At 46.1% G+C, this 17,969-nt stretch overlaps 2 protein-coding genes across 8 annotated transcripts in view; both read left to right on the forward strand.

Moving 5' to 3' along the window:
- The window catches only part of SLC37A1 (solute carrier family 37 member 1), a 124,228-nt gene that overhangs the window by 77,314 nt on the left and 28,945 nt on the right, over positions 1 to 17,969 (forward strand). The gene's annotated exons all lie outside the window — the stretch shown is intronic.
- The window catches only part of PDE9A (phosphodiesterase 9A), a 57,814-nt gene that overhangs the window by 25,559 nt on the left and 14,286 nt on the right, over positions 1 to 17,969 (forward strand). For 5 of the 7 annotated variants that reach the window (XM_077171191.1, XM_054654463.2, XM_077171205.1 and 2 more), the window contains 6 exons: positions 1,157 to 1,211; positions 2,057 to 2,127; positions 6,433 to 6,517; positions 11,396 to 11,477; positions 13,627 to 13,701; positions 17,154 to 17,240. In XM_077171191.1, coding sequence (XP_077027306.1) covers positions 1,157 to 1,211; positions 2,057 to 2,127; positions 6,433 to 6,517; positions 11,396 to 11,477; positions 13,627 to 13,701; positions 17,154 to 17,240 — 455 coding nt within the window. Of the gene's footprint in view, positions 1 to 745; positions 971 to 1,156; positions 1,212 to 2,056; positions 2,128 to 6,432; positions 6,518 to 11,395; positions 11,478 to 13,626; positions 13,702 to 17,153; positions 17,241 to 17,969 lie in introns of those variants that run through there. The other 2 variants (XM_077171211.1, XM_077171215.1) reach the window with 2 other exon arrangements.

Below are 17,969 nucleotides of genomic sequence, written 5' to 3' on the forward strand. Positions count from 1 at the left end.
GGGGTTGTTCATGGGCTGTGGGGCTGTTCATGGGATTGTTCATGGGCTGTGGGGTTGTTCATGGGCTGTGGGGTTGTTCATGGGGCTGTTCCTGAGCTGTGGGGCTGTTCATGGGCTGTGGGGTTGTTCATGGGCTAGGGGATTGTTCATGGGCTGTGGGGCTGTTCATGGGATTGTTCATGGGCTGTGGGGTTGTTCATGGGATTGTTCCTGAGCTGTGGGGTTGTTCATACGCTGTGGGGCTGTTCATGGGCTGTGGGGCTGTTCCTGAGCTTTGGGGTTGTTCATGGTCTATGGGATTGTTCATGGGCTGTGGGGCTGTTCCTGAGCTGTGGGATTGTTCATGAGCTGTGGGGCTGTTCATGGGCTGTGGGGTTGTTCATGGACTGTGGGGTTGTTCATAGGCTGTGGGGCTGTTCATGGGGCTGTTCATGGGCTGTGGGGTTGTTCATGAGCTGTGGGGCTGTTCATGAGCTGTGGGGTTGTTCATGGTCTATGGGATTGTTCATGAGCTGTGAGGCTGTTCATGGGGCTGTTCATGAGCTGTGGGGTTGTTCATGGGGCTGTTCATGAGCTGTGGGGCTGTTCCTGAGCTTTGGGGTTGTTCATGGTCTATGGGATTGTTCATGAGCTGTGGGGTTGTTCATGGGCTGTGAGGCTGTTCATGGGGCTGTTCATGAGCTGTGGGGTTGTTCATGGGGCTGTTCCTGAGCTTTGGGGTCGTTCATGGTCTATGGGGTTGTTCATGGTCTGCGGGGTTGTTCATGGGCACTCTGTCACAGGGTGCTGGTGGTGTGAGAGACACCGACTGTGAGCAGGAAATTTCAAAAGCCAGCTGGGATTCTTGGCGTCCCACCCAAGGTCTGTGAAAGGGTCTCCTCTCCAGAAGGTGCTGCCCTAAAACAAGCCACCTCTCAGAGACCCAGCCTCCCAAAAATAAAACCCTGGCTGTAATCTGCAGGGAAAGCAGGTAAGACAAGGAGTCTTTCCCAAACCCTGTCACTCTTCAAAGCACCTAAACAATTTTTTGGCCTCACCATCAGAACTGGAAGCCTGGGGACACCACTTTGCAGAAGGGCTGAGAGTGTCTTCTTTCCTTTCTTTTTTTTTTTCCTATCGTGTCTTCCTACTTCCTACTATTTTTTTTTTTTTTCAGAGAAAGAAGAATTGTTCCAGAATTTATTGGGACAGATTGCTGAGCAGTTCTCGAGGTAAGAAACTGAACATCATTATTAATTTAAAATGCTATTTCTTTTATCAGCCTGAAGTGAAATTTTCACAGGAGGCAGAGGGGCATTTAAGGCATCTTTCAAATCCCACTCTGCCTGCCAAATTTAGGTCTGGGACACATTATTTCCTGCTGACAGCAATACAGTAGCTCAAACCAAAAGCAATTTCAGTGATTATCTTTGATCTAAAAAGGAGATCACACAGTAAACGCTCCTTCCCTCTCAGGAAGCAAAAGAAACGCTGCTTCGTTGAGCAGTCAAATCATCAGATTTGTTTCATTTTCCCCTTTATCACCCAAAAATGTCTCTCCTCAGAGAGGATTTCTCAACATCTGTGTAGCTGCTTATTTAATCCCAGCTGGTTTCAATAAGGCAGATCAGTCCCACCACAGCCCAGAAATCAGCAGCGTAACGCGGCAGGAGGGGAGGAGGTTTCAGAGTCTGCAGACACCGAGACGCTGCTCTTGGACAATTGTGAATTACCAATTGAACAATTACCAACTTAGCTTTGCTTCCCTGGGGGGGTACAGTAGCAAGTCACTGCTGAGAGAGGGGCAGATGAAGTGTTGTAGAGCCACAAGACATTCCCAGGGCCATAAAAAAAAATAAAAATCTCCTGATAATTTTTCTGAAAATTAAACCCAGGTGTATTTTCTGCCCCAGTGTTAGCATTTCCATGGAAAATTTGCTCTTCCTTATGACAAACGTGGGCTGGGCAGATCAGTCATAGAGACACAAACATGGACATTTCTAGCAGATGCCCTTAGCACCTAGGGTAGGTAGAGCATTAAATGTATGACATTAATACATGAGGGTTTTCTTTCCAGGATTTTTAAAATCAATGAACTGAAAACGGAAGTAGCTAATCACTTGGCAATGCTGGAGAAAAAGGTTGAATGTGAGTGTCCCTTTATTCCTGTCACAGTGGGAACTGGTGCCTTGTGACCTCTGACCTGTCCTGCTCCTCCACTTTCTCTAACCCCTTGTAATGTGGCCAACTCTGAGCCCCAAAGGCCGCAGGTCAGCCCGTGGGGATGGTGGGAGCACTGTGGGGACCAGGGTGGGCTGGCTGGTGCTGCCAGCATCCACAGCTCCTCCTGGCCTCCCTCTGAGGGGCTGCTGAGGCCATGTCCTGCTGTTCCCATGTCCCTGTGGCAGAGGGGTCTCCACCACCCCCCTCCCCATCTCCACCTCCCGGCCCCTGGCCAGCCCTCCCCTGTCCCCCATGGCCCAGGGCTCTGTCACCCGCTGCACCCAGCAGTGACCTCCCCATCCCTCTGCACTCCCTGATCCTCTGGGGATCCTGCTCCCACCCTCACTGGGGCTTTTGGTCTGTGATTCCAGGGGGTAACACCCTCCTGCTGCTGTCAGTCCCATCCCCCAGAGAATTCACAGAATCCCCTGAATGAATTCACAGAATTCACAGAATCCCTGGGTTGGAAGAGACCTCCAAGATCATTGAGTCCAGCCCAGCCCCAACCCCTCAACTGAACCCTGGCCCCCAGTGCCACATCCAGGCTTTGTTAAACACACCCAGGCATGGGGACTCCACCACCTCCCCGGGCAGCCATTCCAGAACTTTCTCACCCTTGCTGGAAAAACCTTTTCCCTGCTCTCCAGCCTGGATTTCCCTTGGTGCAGCTCGAGGCTGTGTGCTCTGGTTGTGTCAGTGCTGCTGGAGACAGAGCCCAGGGCCAGCTGAGCACAGGCCCCTTTCAGGAGCTGTGCAGAGTGAGGAGGGCAGCCCTGAGTCTCCTTTGCTCCAGGCTGAGCACCCCCAGCTCCCTCAGGGGTTCCTTGCACTGTAACACAACCCTATTTTTACAGTGCAACAGCCAAATTCAATTCACCCGGTCAATGAGCTCCTTTCCTGGTGTTTTGGGTTGTTTTGTTTCCCCCTGTGCAGTTTCTGAGTTGTTTCAGTTCATTAGGCAGAACACAGGTCCCAGAGAGGCAGGGAAGGGTGTGAATAAGGTGCTGCCATCCAATTTTGACTTCAAACCCTGCATCCTTGAGGATGCTCAACATTGAACTCAGGAGCAGGGAGAGCCTTTCCCAGCACCACAGCTGCAGAAACAACTTTCCCACTAGAGCTGGCTGGGGAAAAAAAAAGAGTTTCTGGTTGCTGAAACTTCCCCTGACCAGAAGCTACCTTGACCCTGCAGCTGCTCAGGGAGACTGATCCCTTTGTCAGAGAGAGAGGAAGAAATGTCCTCATTTGAGGAGCAGCTGCAGGGAAGCCTCTCCCTGTGCCTCCCCAGCCTCAGCTCCTGGTGCTGAGGGATGTCCATGGAGGGGGCAACCTGCAGCTTTCCTAGCCCCAGAAAGGAACCCAGGGATGAATTCCTCCCTGTCTGTTTGGCTGCTGCTTCTCCCAAGGCGATCATTTCTGCTGGTTTCTTCTTTGATCCCCCCAAAAGAAAGAGAACAGAGAAATGAGCTCAGTCACTCTGCATTTTCAGTGAAACTTCTGCCCAGCTCCATTCCTCAGGGCTAAATGCCATGGGTTAGAGCACATGAGGTGAGCTGTGGGTCTTTGTATCCCCTTGGCAGCCCAAGAAAGGAACAATCCCAGCCAGCCAGGGGCTGCTTTTGGGATCCCTGGCCCAGCTCTGCCTCTCAGCACTGGCACAGGAGGGAGATAACCCAAGGCATTCATGCCATTCCTGGCAGGAAAACACTGAGCACCTGCCCACTGCAGCACTTTATTTAGAGCTGGTGTAGGGAAGGCAGCATGCCCAGAGCCATGCAGGTGGGTGAATTCCCCAAAGGAGGGCTCTCTCCCTGGCTGGGTCCCACTGCTGATGGAACCAGCAGCTGATGGAGCAATCCTTGAGAAGGAGCTCCCTGGGCTGCCCCTCTGCTCCAAATCAGACTTCCAGGGTTTGCCACAGAGCCCATTCTGCAGCATCCTGAAATAACTCCCTGGGCTGTCTTGTTTAAGAAGCAAAACCGTGGGAGAGAGGGAGTGTCCAACCTCCCTGCTTGAGCTGGGCTCCCCGAGGTTGCTCTGAGAGCCAGGTTTCACTGCTGGATTCAGCCCAAGGATTTCTTTAGACAGCACAGGGTCTTTTCAGAAGGTATTTCTCACTGCAGAACAATGTAATGGGCCCTTAATCAGTGCACATGACATGGCCATTTATCATTTGCAAGCCAAATGTGGAAAGAATTGTGCTTTTATTTTGCTTTTTCTCCTGCCTCCTTCAGAGATCCCTTTTCCATCACTTCCACATGTGCTCTCCAGGATTTCTTCCCCAGAGGGGATGTGTGTGTGTGTGTGGGGGGGGGGGATGAATGCTCATGACAGCACCACATCTGCACCTCCCATGAAATGTTCTCAGCTTCCTTCCCATTCCTGCCTAGAGACCTCACCCGAGATGTGTTTGCAGGGAGCCAAATCTTTTAGCTGATTTTTAAATCCCAGCTAAAGTTTGTCAGTTCCCCTTGGAAGATGAGCCTGTGCAGAGCAAGAACTGGGAATGCTTTGTCCCATGGCTTGACTTATTCTGCACAGCAGCCCACACAAGAACAAGGAAGCTGGCAAAAAACCCTTTGCAATTTGTCAGCACTTCACATCTACCTTTAGAAAACAATTATGTAAAATTCTCTGCTCCCCCAGAGAGATTTGGGACGAAAATCAAAGAGATGCAACAGGAAAAAAATGCTCAGGGCTGCCCATTTTGCACCAGAACTGCTCCTCTCCCTGCAGTTGCCTGTCCCACCTCCCTGTCACTGGTAACTCTGTTTGGCTCCCACTGCTTCAAAGAAGCACTGGCCACCAATTAGACACCTTGGCAAATGGAATTTCTCCCAGGTGAGTGCACCAGTGGTGTACAGAGCAGCACAGGGCCTGCAGGTCAGCTAGAGCTGACCATCAGCAATTGAACAAAGCAGCAAAAAAAGTGCAGGTATCCAGAACTAGGATATCCAATGAGCAGGACAGCAGCTTGCCTGCACCACCACGTTGTGATCACCCAAAGAAATTGCCTGCAACAATGACAGATGAAAAAATATAAATGCCTAAATGGGATTTTTAAGAGAGCATCCCTGTAAACAAAAATAAACTAACCCTTTTCCCTTTCCTCTCCAATATGTGGCATTCTGGGCTTAGTTCAGACACATCTCTTTCCCTTTTCCCAGTTCCAGCTGCAATCTTTGTTGTTACTCTCCTAAAGGTAAACAAAACTGAGGTCTCTGCTTATCTCCAGAGCTGTGCCCTTCAAGGCAGGGTTTTATCACTTGCTCTCCAGATAAGTGAGATCCAGACTGATTTTCTAAGAAAGTTGCTGAATACCGATGCTGCTCCATGCAAACAAGGAGTTCAGCGAACAAATGAGCTGTGAAATGACTGCACGTGAATGACCTGCAGTAATAAATGGGGCTGTGTCCTTGATCACACTGACAGTTCAGCGAGGGGGAAAGAAAAGGGAGAGTTATTCTCACACTCTCATTGCACTGGGCTCTCTCAGCTATGGGGAATAAAGTGCCCTGCTGCATAAAAAGGCAATCAAACTTTTTGCCTCGTGGCTCTCACAATTACATGCAGAAGGGAAATATAGGATTTTCTGTGCTGCATGTAGAAATAACCTTTGATTACAGAATCGATTGGCAAAAAGAAGTGACAGGATTTCAATAGTTTAAAAAAAAAAAAAAGAAAAAAAAATCTATCATCAGAGCCGAATTTTCAACATTTGTCTCTCCCCCTTGCATTCTCCCTTTGGTTTTTCTGTATCCAGCAATGCCTCTCAGATCTCCTTAATGCTCTGCATGAACTTCCGAATTAAAACCTTTTATCTTAATGGGAATTCTAATCCTACCGGGACGCGTTTGCATGGCCCTGCTTATCATCCCATCAGGGGAGTGGGGCTTTTTCCTGCTCAGGATTTCCTCTGATTCCTGCTCTGCAGCCCAGGAGTGAAGGCACCAGAGGAGCTGCCTGCTGCCGTGCAGAAGCTGAGATGTTTTAGCCATCGAGTGAATTAAAGCTCTGGGGCTGTTATCGGCACTGACAGCAGAGAATCCCTGGGGGTTTCCAAGGTCTCCTCTGGCTTTGGCAGCGCCTCTCACCTGTGGGAGAGCCCAGCAGCCTGTGGGAGCTGGATAACCCCACTGGCAGAGCTCCCTGAAGTTTTGCACCATTGTGGAACCAGACCCTGCGACTTCTGGCCATGGTAACAGCCCTGTTGTTTCCCTCTGTTGACAGTGGAAGGCCTGAAGGTGGTGGAGATTGAGAAATGCAAGCGTGACATTAAAAAGATGAGGGAGGAAATGGCAGCAAGGAGCAGCAGGTAAGTTCTGCTTGGCACCCAACCACAGGAGTGTCTGGTTTCAAACCCTGATGCAACATTTCCACAGAATTATCTCCTGGGCTTAGAAGTAAAAGAGCAAGGAAACCAATAACCATCAAGGACAGAGGCTTTATTTTACCATTTGAAGATTTATAGCCATTCACCAGTTAATTTAGCTTGGGCCATGGGAATGGAGAAAAAGGTCCTGGGAGTTATTTGTCACCATACAGAATGGGAATTCTTCATCCAGATTTACTGGGAGAGAGAGAGAGAGAATGGGAAAAGAACTTCTGCACACTGCAGCCTTTGGTTGGGAACCAGTTAGCACTCGAATCAGCTCCAATATATTCTGGGAGATTACCAAATAAATATGTAGCAGCTCCTCTAATTATGATCTCATGCTATTATAAATCACCCGTTTCAAATTCAACGAGAAATTGAGAATTTGCATTCTAATGCAAGGGCTCATTGTGATGGTGGAGCTGGGTTTTGCTGTAATTAAAACAGCAGCAGAAAAAATTGCATTTCCTACGGTGCGTGGTCTCAGCTGGAAAACGCCCCCTGTGCCACTGAAGTGCCCCACTAGGACAAACAAATCACTCTGAGATTGGGAATGCTCCTGGGAAAGATGCTGGAGAGGAATACATCCTGCTGCTCAAAATGGGGGTGAAGGGGATTTTTATGGAGAGGAATATACCCTGCTGCTCAAAATGGGGGTGAAGGGGATTTCTCTGGAGAGGAATATACCCTGCTGCTCAAAATGGGGGTGAAGGGGATTTTATGGAGAGGAATATACCCTGCAGCTCAAAATGGGGGTGAAGGGGATTTTTCTCAGCAAATGTAACTTTGCTGTCTTAACAGCCTCGGGGTCAAATTGTCTGACCCTTAATCAAAACTGTTTCCTACTGAGGGCAGTGGGAAATGTGCTAAAAGATTCAGGCTTTATAGTCACTCTTTTTTATAAATGTTGCCAAGCAGATATGTCAGGAGGCACAATGATAATTCATTCCCATGAAGTCCAAGGCCAAATTCAGCTGTCATATTAGCATAAAAGCAGAGTAACATTATTAACCTCAGATTTGTGTGCCTCAGATTTATCCCAGCAGGGTGGAATGCAGTCTGCCCTGTGACTTGCATCATTTCTTTTTGGGGTGTGTGGAGAAATCTCATTAAAAAAATCCGAGCCCAGGCTGGCAGCCAATGCAGGAGCATGTGTGCTGGTTTGTGCTGGGTGTGATGTGAGAAACGTGTGTGCCCATGTGTCTTTGCCTCAGCTGTGGCAGGGAGCTGGCAGAGCTGAACTGTGATGCACAGTGATGAAGATGAGCAGTGATGCACAGGTGGACAGGGAATGAGGTCCAAAAAAAGAAGTGATGGCAAGTTCATGTTCACTCCGTCACCACCACAGCACATCAGGGAGTACGAGACTGTCCCAGCAGCCATGACTAATTCCCATCCCAGATCCTGTCACCCCCCAATCTCTACTTTGTGGTCCAAACAGCAACCTGCTAACAAGAAAAGCTGGGTTGGGGGGTGTTCCATCTGCTCAGTGCAGCCAGCTCCAGCTGGGGTGTCACCTCCACCAAGGGCTGGTAGTGAGCTGTGACAGGCTCCAAAAGGAGGGACCAGCACGGGGTGTGAGGCTGGAGAGCTGTGCTAAAGGTGGGCTCAGCTGGGCACAGACACCCACCCTGGCTTGCTCTGGGCTCACACTCACAGCTGCTCTCTCTGGAGCAGGAGCAGGAGCAGGGCTTGCTCTGCTCAGCATCACCTTGGTGCTGTGTCCACGTGGCTCTGTCACAGCTCCTCCTGGTTACCCTGAGCTGCCTCTCCCTCCTCCCAGCTGCTCAAAGGCTCCTCCTGCTCATGCAGAATTCTGCACCCTGTGGGTGTGGGAGCCAAAGCAGCAGCTGGACGTGGGTACAAGACTGAAGAGATGATGATGCTCCTTGGTGGCTCCCATCAGGAGCTGCTGAGGAATGAGCTGAGGTTCCTCATTCCCAAGCCACCAGAGCCCCAGGTCACCCCAGCCCAGGGTGGCTGAGCAAACCCTCTCCTGCTGGCATGGGATGTGTGTGGGATCAGAGGCATCCCAGGGAAGTGGAAATGTTATTTGCTCTCATTTAGACCTGTCATCCCTTGTGCTGGATAATGCATTGTGGTTGCCATTGGGGATCCCATCTAAATTTAATTGATGTACATAAATATTTGTGAGTGCCTGTATTCCTTCAGTAAGATCACAGTGTACACAGCTGTATGGGTGTTTATCTTTTCTTATATTTGCTGTTACATTACCAAATGAGAGGGTAAGGCGGGGCAGGCAGGTTTATAAAAGCTCAGTGAATTGTGCAGCTCTCTGTTCAGAAGAGCAAAGCAGCTCCACTTGCATCCTCCTCAAATTGCTTTTTTTTTTTTTTTTTTGCTTGTCTGCTTTTTGCACTCACCACTGGCAGATGCTATAGCATTATGGTGTCATTTAAAATCATGATCATTTGCAGATCCAGTCTTGCATTTGTGAAGGTCTGATGCATCCTGGCTCTGGTGTGTTCCCCAGTGTGCTGGGATGAAGGCTTCAATATCCTACTACAGCTGGGAATTAGAGATAGCTGGCTGACCCTCAGCTGACCCTGGCAGTCAGCTCCAATTAGGGCAAGGAATGCCCCAATCTCACTGTTTTTATCCTACTAATACCCCACACAGTGGAGTTCTGAGGAAAGGGCTTTAGAAGTGATTAAGACAGCTTTTCATCAAGTGAGAATCTCCTTACACAGGGCAGGAAAGGCAGCTGGTCGATGTCAGCTGACCACCATGAGCTGTGAAATGACATAACTTTCACAGGATTCTGACACAGCCACCAGAAATGACAGCAGACATCAATGTTAAGAGGAGAAAAGAGACCTGGACTAATTCCCAACAGAGAAGAGAATCACTCAAAAGAGATACAATGCAAAATGTAATAATCAAAAATGCACAAACCAAGTTAATGGAATGCTTTGCTTGGCTTCTTTTGGGAGGTTTATTTCTGCTTCCTTTGGCAGGAGGCTTGAAAACTGAGAGAGGATAATCCAAATGTTAGGACTCCAAGGATAAATCCCTGGCAGTGCTCAAGGCCAGATTGGAAGGGGCCCTGAGCAGCCTGACCCAGTGAGCAGCACCCTGCCCATGGCAGGGTGGGTGGAGCTGGATGGTTTTTAAGGTCCCTTCCAACCCAAACCGTTCCATGACTCTGTAAATGCAAAATGCAGGAAGATCAGCCTCACACCAGAGTTGATAAAGTCCATGTGGACAGCGAGCTGGGAAAAGCCCTGCAAGGCCATCTTGGCCAAGCTGTGCCTGGTCCCCACCTTGTCCCCAGAGCTCTGAGTGCCACGTCCAGGCCTTCCTTGGACACCTCCAGGGATGGGGACTCCAAACCTCCCTGGACAGCTCCTTCCAATGCTTGGCCACCTTTTCAATGGAGGAATTCTCCCTGATGTCCAATCTGTCCCTCCCCTGGCACAGTTTGAGGCCATTTGGGAGAACAGCCCAACCCTCTCCTGGCTGCAGCCTCATCAGGGAATTGCAGAGTGATGAGGTCCTCCTGGACCTCTGCTCAGATGGGAAAGCATCAGTTTGGCTTTTCCATATGCAGAGGAAAGAAGAGTTGATAACTGGCAGTGTTAACAACCAGGCAAGCGTTAATTACCTGTAATTGCTGGCAGAGGCTCCCTTTCTCCAGGATCAGGGAGCCAGGCAGAGGTGTCTGCCAAGTCTGTGCCTCTCTACTGTTGTCCCACACGAGGGGCAGCAGCCAAGGAGGTCACAGCATCAAAGTGGAAGTTCTCATGGGCTGCAGCAAGGCTCAGTGGGTGCCCTCAGCAGTGAATCAGCACAGGTGTGCCCATAGCCAGCGTGGTCCCTGGCAGCCCTGGAGAAGGATGCCTGCCATGGACAGCAAGCTGCTCACTGGAAGTCTAAGGAGAAGTGGTTGGTTAGTGTCTTGGTTTGGAAAGACAGGAGTCTGCTAAGGAAGGCAGGAGCTTCCCTGAAATGGAAAATGTAAACCCCCCCTCCCTCCGAATTGCTATAAAATTTAAATTAACAGTCTCTCAGGCAACAAATATGGCAGCAGGAAATAACAGTTCTTTAATAGGGAAGAAAATAAAAGGATAAAATGAACAATGCAGTAAACTAAACCAACACTGCCAGAGTCAGAACCCAGCCTGGCACCCTGTGGGTCAGGGTGCTGGCAGCAGAACCATTGGAATTGTGGCTCAGCCCTCCTGCAGTGTCAGGGGTGGCTCTGCTGGAGCAGGGATCCTGGAGAAAGGTGCAGTCTCTTCCTCTGAAGATGCAGTGGGAGAAGAGGCAGCTGCTGTTCCTCTGGGAAATCCAGTGGAGAAGCCATGCTGGTGTTCAGAATCTCCAGATTATATCCAGGCAGGAATGCTTGGCTCCTCCCTCTGGGCTCACATCTCCCAATGGGATGCTGCAGTTCTTATCAGCCATGCAGGGACATTCAATGGCTGTTATCAGCAGATGTCCCCCCAGAGGAAGGATTGGGTGTGGAAGAGACAAGGAAAGCTGCCCACTTGACAAAAGACAACTGCCATCCAGATGGGAAATAGAATATGTCTTGCTTTGCAATCTGGAACAGGTATCCATGGATACATGCCTGAACTCAGATGCTTCTCTCTTGAATGCAAATAGACCAAGAAAGGGCAACAGGGGTGTTGCACAAGGGGAGAAAATCCTGAGGAGGATCACACTTCCAAAGCATTTTGAACAACACTGCATTAGAAAGGGAGAGGTGTTGGAGCAGGGTGGTTCTCTGAGGGGTGGCACTGAGGCACTGTGCTTGTGTTCCCTCAATGTTAAGAGATGAATATTTCATTTCAGGACTAACTGTCCCTGCAAGTACAGCTTTTTGGATGAAAACAAGAGGCCAGCTCCCCGGAGGGATGTACCATCCTACCCAAAGGTACCACACAATTTTCTCTTCCCATATTCCTGCTGCCATCCTGACAAGTGCTGCTTTACAACGTGTGACTCCTTAGCCATTAATTCCCTGTTTTTCTAAAGCCAGGGTCTGATCCAAAATGCCAATGGAAAAAGCCATCAGTTGCCCATGGTGACTTAAAGTTTAATTCTCAGTAGTCTTTAATACTTGAAAGCTCGTTAGTGTTTGAAATGTTAATGAACATTGTGCATTCATCAACATTTAACACTCTTTTGTCCAGTTATATTTGTTTATTCTCCACACTCATAGCAACAATCAAAAACACCCTGTAATGCTGTGTTCTAATTGAAAGTAGTGCTGCTGCCTGTTTTCTCCTAATAGATTATTTTTTAATTTAAAAAGTAATTTGTGGGGATGCTTCACCTAGGGAAACAAAGAAAAAATGCGACATTGGATTCTCTCCAAAATGATTCATTGTCCCTGTGAAAATGAGTTAGTGTATTTGCTAGAGAAAACAGTAATGCTGGAAGAAAAATGTCTCCTGGGCAAGCACAACTACAAATCCACAGTGATGAATGAGGCTGAAACCATGAAGAGCACAGGGTCTTGAATCGCAGAACCTGCAGTCTTTGCCCACAAGAATTATTTAAAGCTGCCTGGTTATGCCTGCCCAGTGCCCAGCTCAGACCTTGACAAAACACCAGCTCACCCATTTGCAAATCATGGTTTAACCATGAGCATCTCCTCACACACACCAGAGCTGGCTCAGGTGAATCCTCACAGTCCTGTGTGATGCAGATCTATGACATGGACATGGCTCTGTGCACATTTGTCCTCAGAGCCCAAGAGAGCAACAAATTCTGCTCTTTGTTCTGCTCTGCCTCGCTAAAGTGACCTCCACTGAAGCACAGACTCTGTCACTTCTATTTCTTTTAGTTAACTTTTGCCCAGGAGGCTTGTGCTCCTGACACTAACACATGATTTCACAGAACACATCGGTTCTAAGCCAGTTTTTTTCCCTTGATAAGTATATATGTCAGATTAAACTTTGATGGACTGCTGCATTAGGATCTTGAATTAAGAATAAAGGCTACATAGAGTTGCATTGACTTACTGCAGAGTAAACTTTTGTATTTCTGCATTATTCCTAGACCAAAACTCATGGGAGTTTGGGGTTTTGGAGATTTGCAAAATTTGTTATCAGTTGTCAGGTTCTGGATTTGTCCAATGTTAGTAAGGATGAAGGAAGACGTCATCACAACACCAAATCTGTACTGCTAATTTGCAGTTTTCTTGCAGAAAGTCACACTAAATGTGCATTGTGTGTGTAAATGCAAAACTCCTTGCCTTTTGAAGAAGAAAAATTAATCCTCTGTGTTGGATTAAGTATCAATTTGATGGCTCAGAAATTGTCATTCACCTGCTCAGGAGAGTAAACCCAGACTAGAGACAGCCATGGTAAATGGGCCAATTGAAGCCACAAGAGTTTTGAGTCCCAAAACCACTGATGAATAGGATCCTGAAAAGATCAATCTGTAGAGTCCTGATATCCCCATGTCTTTTAACCCTGCACATTCCTTTTCTTTTCATTTTCTATGCAGCCATAACTGGTGAATGAGCTTGATTTTGTTTTAGGCTTTGAGCGTAATGATAAAAAATCACTTGAATCTTGCAGGCTGACAACCAATTTGAAACTGTGGGCACTCTTGAAAAAACACTTGAAATGAGAGCATAAATCATCTGAAAATAAACATATCATCCCCACCAGCTAATTTAGCACTGTAAGCAGAGACACTTCACACCACCCTCCCTAACTGGCAGCTTTGAGTGCAGCTGATGCTCTGCAGGCAGAAGAACCAGTGCAGGGATGGGTCTGTGCCCTGTGCCTTTGATTTTCTGTGCTGGATTTAGCCATGAGCCTCTCCTTAACACCTCCACTCTCCCTTTTCTCCCAAGTTCTTTTCCACAGGATCTGCCCCAATGAGCAGCTGCCAGCTGGTGGGAAGGGTGAAGAGGGTTGAGTGGCCAGAGGGAGAGAGATCATTTGCTCTCTCCTTGGGGAATGTGGCTGAATCCCTCATGAATGGAACCCTGGCAGCCCCAAGGACGTGCCAGCAGCATTCCCATGGCAGGGACACCCTTGTTTACCCTCCTGCCTTTCTGTCTGCAGTACATGCTGTCCCAGGAGACCATCGAGGCTCTGCGGAAACCAACTTTCGACGTCTGGCTGTGGGAGCCCAACGAGGTGAGGATGCCAGGTTAGCTGGGTTGGCACTTTCTGAGAGCCAGTAAGGCCAGAAGAGCCCTTTGAGGCAGTCTGCAGGGTTTTGCCCCCTTTCCTGCACCTTACTCTCTATATTTTTTTCATTTCCATACCACACCAGAAATGCAGTGCTTCTTCCTAGAAGATGCCAGGTGGATTACGCTGCTCATCATATCCTGGCTCCTCTTTATTTACTCTTTAATCTCTTCCTTGTAAAGTCCCTCAACTGCTGCACTGTCATTACTGCCACATGAGTTCTCCCATGCCATTTTATCTGAACAAATCAATACCCAGTGAAGTGTGTGCTTAAGCACATCATCAATAACTCCACTCAGATCAATAAAGCAGCAGGGCAGAGGTGCAGGCATTGATTCACACCCCTTCAGCTGAGGGTTTTTTCTGCAGCTTGTTCTGAAGAGGTTGCAGGGCTGCATTCAAAGCCAATTAGTATCTCCTTATTTCTTCATTTTCTTCCCTTTTTAACTGCTATTAGTGTTATTCATGGTTCATCACTTGTATTGCAGAAGGTTCTGGAAGGTTCTATGTGTAAACCTCCAGAAGCGTGAAGGAGAAGAATGTTAAGAGTAGACAGCTTATAATATAATGTAAAACCAGATATATATATATAATATAATGTACAAAACCAGCTTATAATATAATGTAAAACCAGATATATATAATACAATGTATAAAACCAGCTTATAATATAATGTAAAACCAGATAGATGTATAAAACCAGCTTATAATATAATGTAAAACCAGATATATATAATGTAAAGTATAAACTCAGTTTATAATATAATGTAAAACCAGATTTAGCAAGGACTAGCAAATTTCACTCAAGAAAAACATAATGGAGGACAGGACTAAATCAGGAGTTTAGTGCTGGTTTTTTCCCAGGGGGAGGCTGGGGTAGCTTTGGCAGCACCCCCAGCAGCAATCACCCAAATTACTTAATTATTTTCTTCCTTTTTTAACTGCTAATTTTCTTCCCTTTTTAACTGCTATTAGTGTTATTCATGGTTCATCACTTGTATTGCAGAAGGGTCTGGAAGGTTCTATGTGTAAACCTCCAGAAATGTGAAGGAGAAGGATGTTAAGAGTGGACAGTTTATAATATAATGTAAAACCAGATATATATATAATATAATGTATAAAACCAGCTTATAATATAATGTAAAACCAGATTTAGCAAGGACTAGCAAATCTCACTCAATAGAAGCATAATAGAGGACGGGACTAAATGAGGGGTTTAGTGCTGGTTTTTTTCCCAGGGAAATGCTTGGGTAGCTCTGGCAGCACCCCCAGCAGCAATCACCCAAATTACTTGATTTTCTTCCTTTTTTAACTGCTATTAGTGTTATTCATGGCTCATCATTTGTACTGCAAAAGGGTCTGGAAGGTTCTATATGCAAACCTCCAGAAGCATGGAGGAGAAGGATGTTAAGAGTGGACAGCTTATAACATGATGTAAAACCAGATATATATATAATATAATGTATAAAACCAGCTTATAATATAATGTAAAACCAGATATATATAATATAATGTATAAAACTAGCTTATAATATAATGTAAAACCAGATTTAGCAAGGACTAGCAAATCTCACTCAAGAAAAACATCTCAGCAAGCACAGCTTGGCAGCAAGCCTGCTCCTCCTTCTCAAATGCCCTCTCACTTTTCAAGCCTTACAAGAGTCCCATTTCCAAGCTTTTGCTGCTGACCAAGAAAGCTGAATATGAAAACTGAGATTCCCCTGTGTTCAGGGGAGTTTTGGGACTGGGAGTCTCCTCCTCGCTCACCCAAAGCTCTCTTGGCAACAGCTGCATTTCTAATTCAGCACTTCTGGATAAAGTTTCTTGTCTTGGAAAGTCTTTTATGGAACTGTTGCAAAACATATATTCTACCAGGACAAGGGGATTTTCAGCAAAATGCTGTCCATGTGATCTGAGCTGCATTCAGCTCATGGCATTGTCCCTCAGGTCTTGCAGGAAAGTCTCTTCCTGTTTGGATTACTCAAAATCAGCCCTGTTGTTACTCCATGATTTACATTTATATTTCCCTGGATAAATATAAAGTTTCATTAGATTAAATCTTTTTTTCTGTTGAGTTTCTAAGAGTCTAAATAACAGAAGGCTAACTAGAAATGCCTTCAGGGCTGTATTTGTGACATTATACTCCTCATGCTGAAACCCCTGGATTGCTTTACAGTCTAAAAACTGCATTTTCTAACACAATGGCCACATTCCATCCCCTGCAGATTGGCCCTTCAGAAATGGGAATGAATATACACATAAACTCCTGAACTCCAGGAAACCTGTTCATTTCTGACTGGTGGAGGCTGTTAGATTGAGATTATCAATTTATTTTGTTTTCAATTCTTTCAGATTATCATTATTTTTTGTTTTCAATTCTTTCAGATTATCAATATCTTTTGTTTTCAATTCTTTGAGATTATCAATATTTTGGGATTATCAATATCTTTTGTTTTCAATTCTTTGAGATTGCCAATATCTTTTGTTTTCAATTCTTTCAGATTATCAATATTTTGAGATTATCAATATCTTTTGTTTTCAATTCTTTCAGATTATCAATATCTTCTGTTTTCAATTCTTTCAGATTATCAATATTTTGAGATTATCAATATTTTGAGATTATCAATATCTTTTGTTTTCAATTCTTTCAGATTATCAATATCTTCTGTTTTCAGTTCTTTTAAGCCCAGATGATTAAACATGAGAGGTGGTGCTAAATTACCTGAATCCCCCTTGCTGCTGCAGAGCAGAAGTTGTCTCAAAAGAGCTGCCTGTGCCTCCATTTCAGCTGCAGGAATTCATAGTTACAGCCTCCATGAGGGGATAATCACAAAACTGCTGCAATTTCGTAGGGTTATAATGGGAAATCTTTTAAACAAGAAATATGAGGTAAGGTAGTGGAGTTAGGAGCTCACAAGAAGCCATAAAGAAAGAAGGTATTGACAAATGTGTGAGATAAACGTTTCCTCAGGGATCTCTTGTTTTCCGCTGTCATTTTCTGTTCTGCCGGAGCCTGATCCATTCCTGTGCAGCCAGGGAGAAGCTCCCACTGGTTTCACTGAGCACTGGGACACATCCCAGCTGAACTGGGAACATGGCAGTGCTCTCTTTGTGAGCAGGAATTGCTGTGACACACACCAGCCACTGAAGAGGGCTGGTGTGATATTCAAAGCCCTGCACAGAACCTGCGAAGCCAACAGCAGCGCCTCTGCTTCAAAAAGCTTTCAGCCCTCTCTGCCTCCCCTCTTGCACTTTAATCTTGCAGTCTTTGAACATCTTTCTTTCATCTGAAGAGGGCTCTGCAATTATTTGATGCTTGCAAGGGGGAAATTCACTTCACAGGGTGTCCTCAAGGGGTGTTGACAGAGCCAACCATAACCTGCCTGTTCTGGCTGCAGATGCTGAGCTGCTTGGAGCACATGTACCACGACCTTGGGCTGGTAAAAGACTTCAACATCAATCCTATCACCTTGAAGAGGTGGCTGGTGAGTATTTCAAATTACTGGTGTTTGCAGTTTTTCACATTCAAGAATCTATAAACAAGGCATTTAATCATGGCATTAACGTGACTGGCACGAGTAGTCCCAATGAAAGCAGTCAGTCTATACAAATTCTTAAAATTTCAGTTCTTCAGGAAATGTTTGCATTCTTGTGGTCACAAATGACTCTTTTTAAACTGTTTTGCATTCATTTGCTGAGGTTTCTATTACTGAAAGCAGTTCATTTCTGCTGAATGCTCTTGATACCTACTGTAAATGGAGGCAAGACAAGTGCCTTCAGATATAGCTAGAAAGTGCAATAATCATTCAAAGGACTAAATCACAGGGAGCAGAGGAAAGAGCAAGTCAGGAAGGAAAAGGAATTGCTGAGAAGGTAACTTTCTGTGCTTCAGTCTTTGATGTGAGAATGTTGCAAAATGTGAGAAAGATGAGATCACACCAAAAGTGAGATGGCTGAGGGAGAAACACTGGAATATTTAAAAAAGCAAAGAGTTTTCAGGTCCAAGGGAGAGCAAAAGAAAGTGTTTGTTAAAAAGCTGAAGAATATATTTGCTTTCTTAGGAAAAACCCATGATGTTCCTAGAGAACTGTGGACCAGTAAATATTTTAACTATTGTTTAAAAAACATCCAGGGATAGCCTGAGGAATTATAACTAGTAAAAACTTACCTCTGTGTCTCACAAATTGACTGAGACAATCATTAAAAACATCATG

This window comes from Agelaius phoeniceus, chromosome 2 (genome assembly GCF_051311805.1).
Source record: "Agelaius phoeniceus isolate bAgePho1 chromosome 2, bAgePho1.hap1, whole genome shotgun sequence".
In the NCBI taxonomy this organism is placed as follows: Eukaryota; Metazoa; Chordata; class Aves; order Passeriformes; family Icteridae; genus Agelaius; species Agelaius phoeniceus.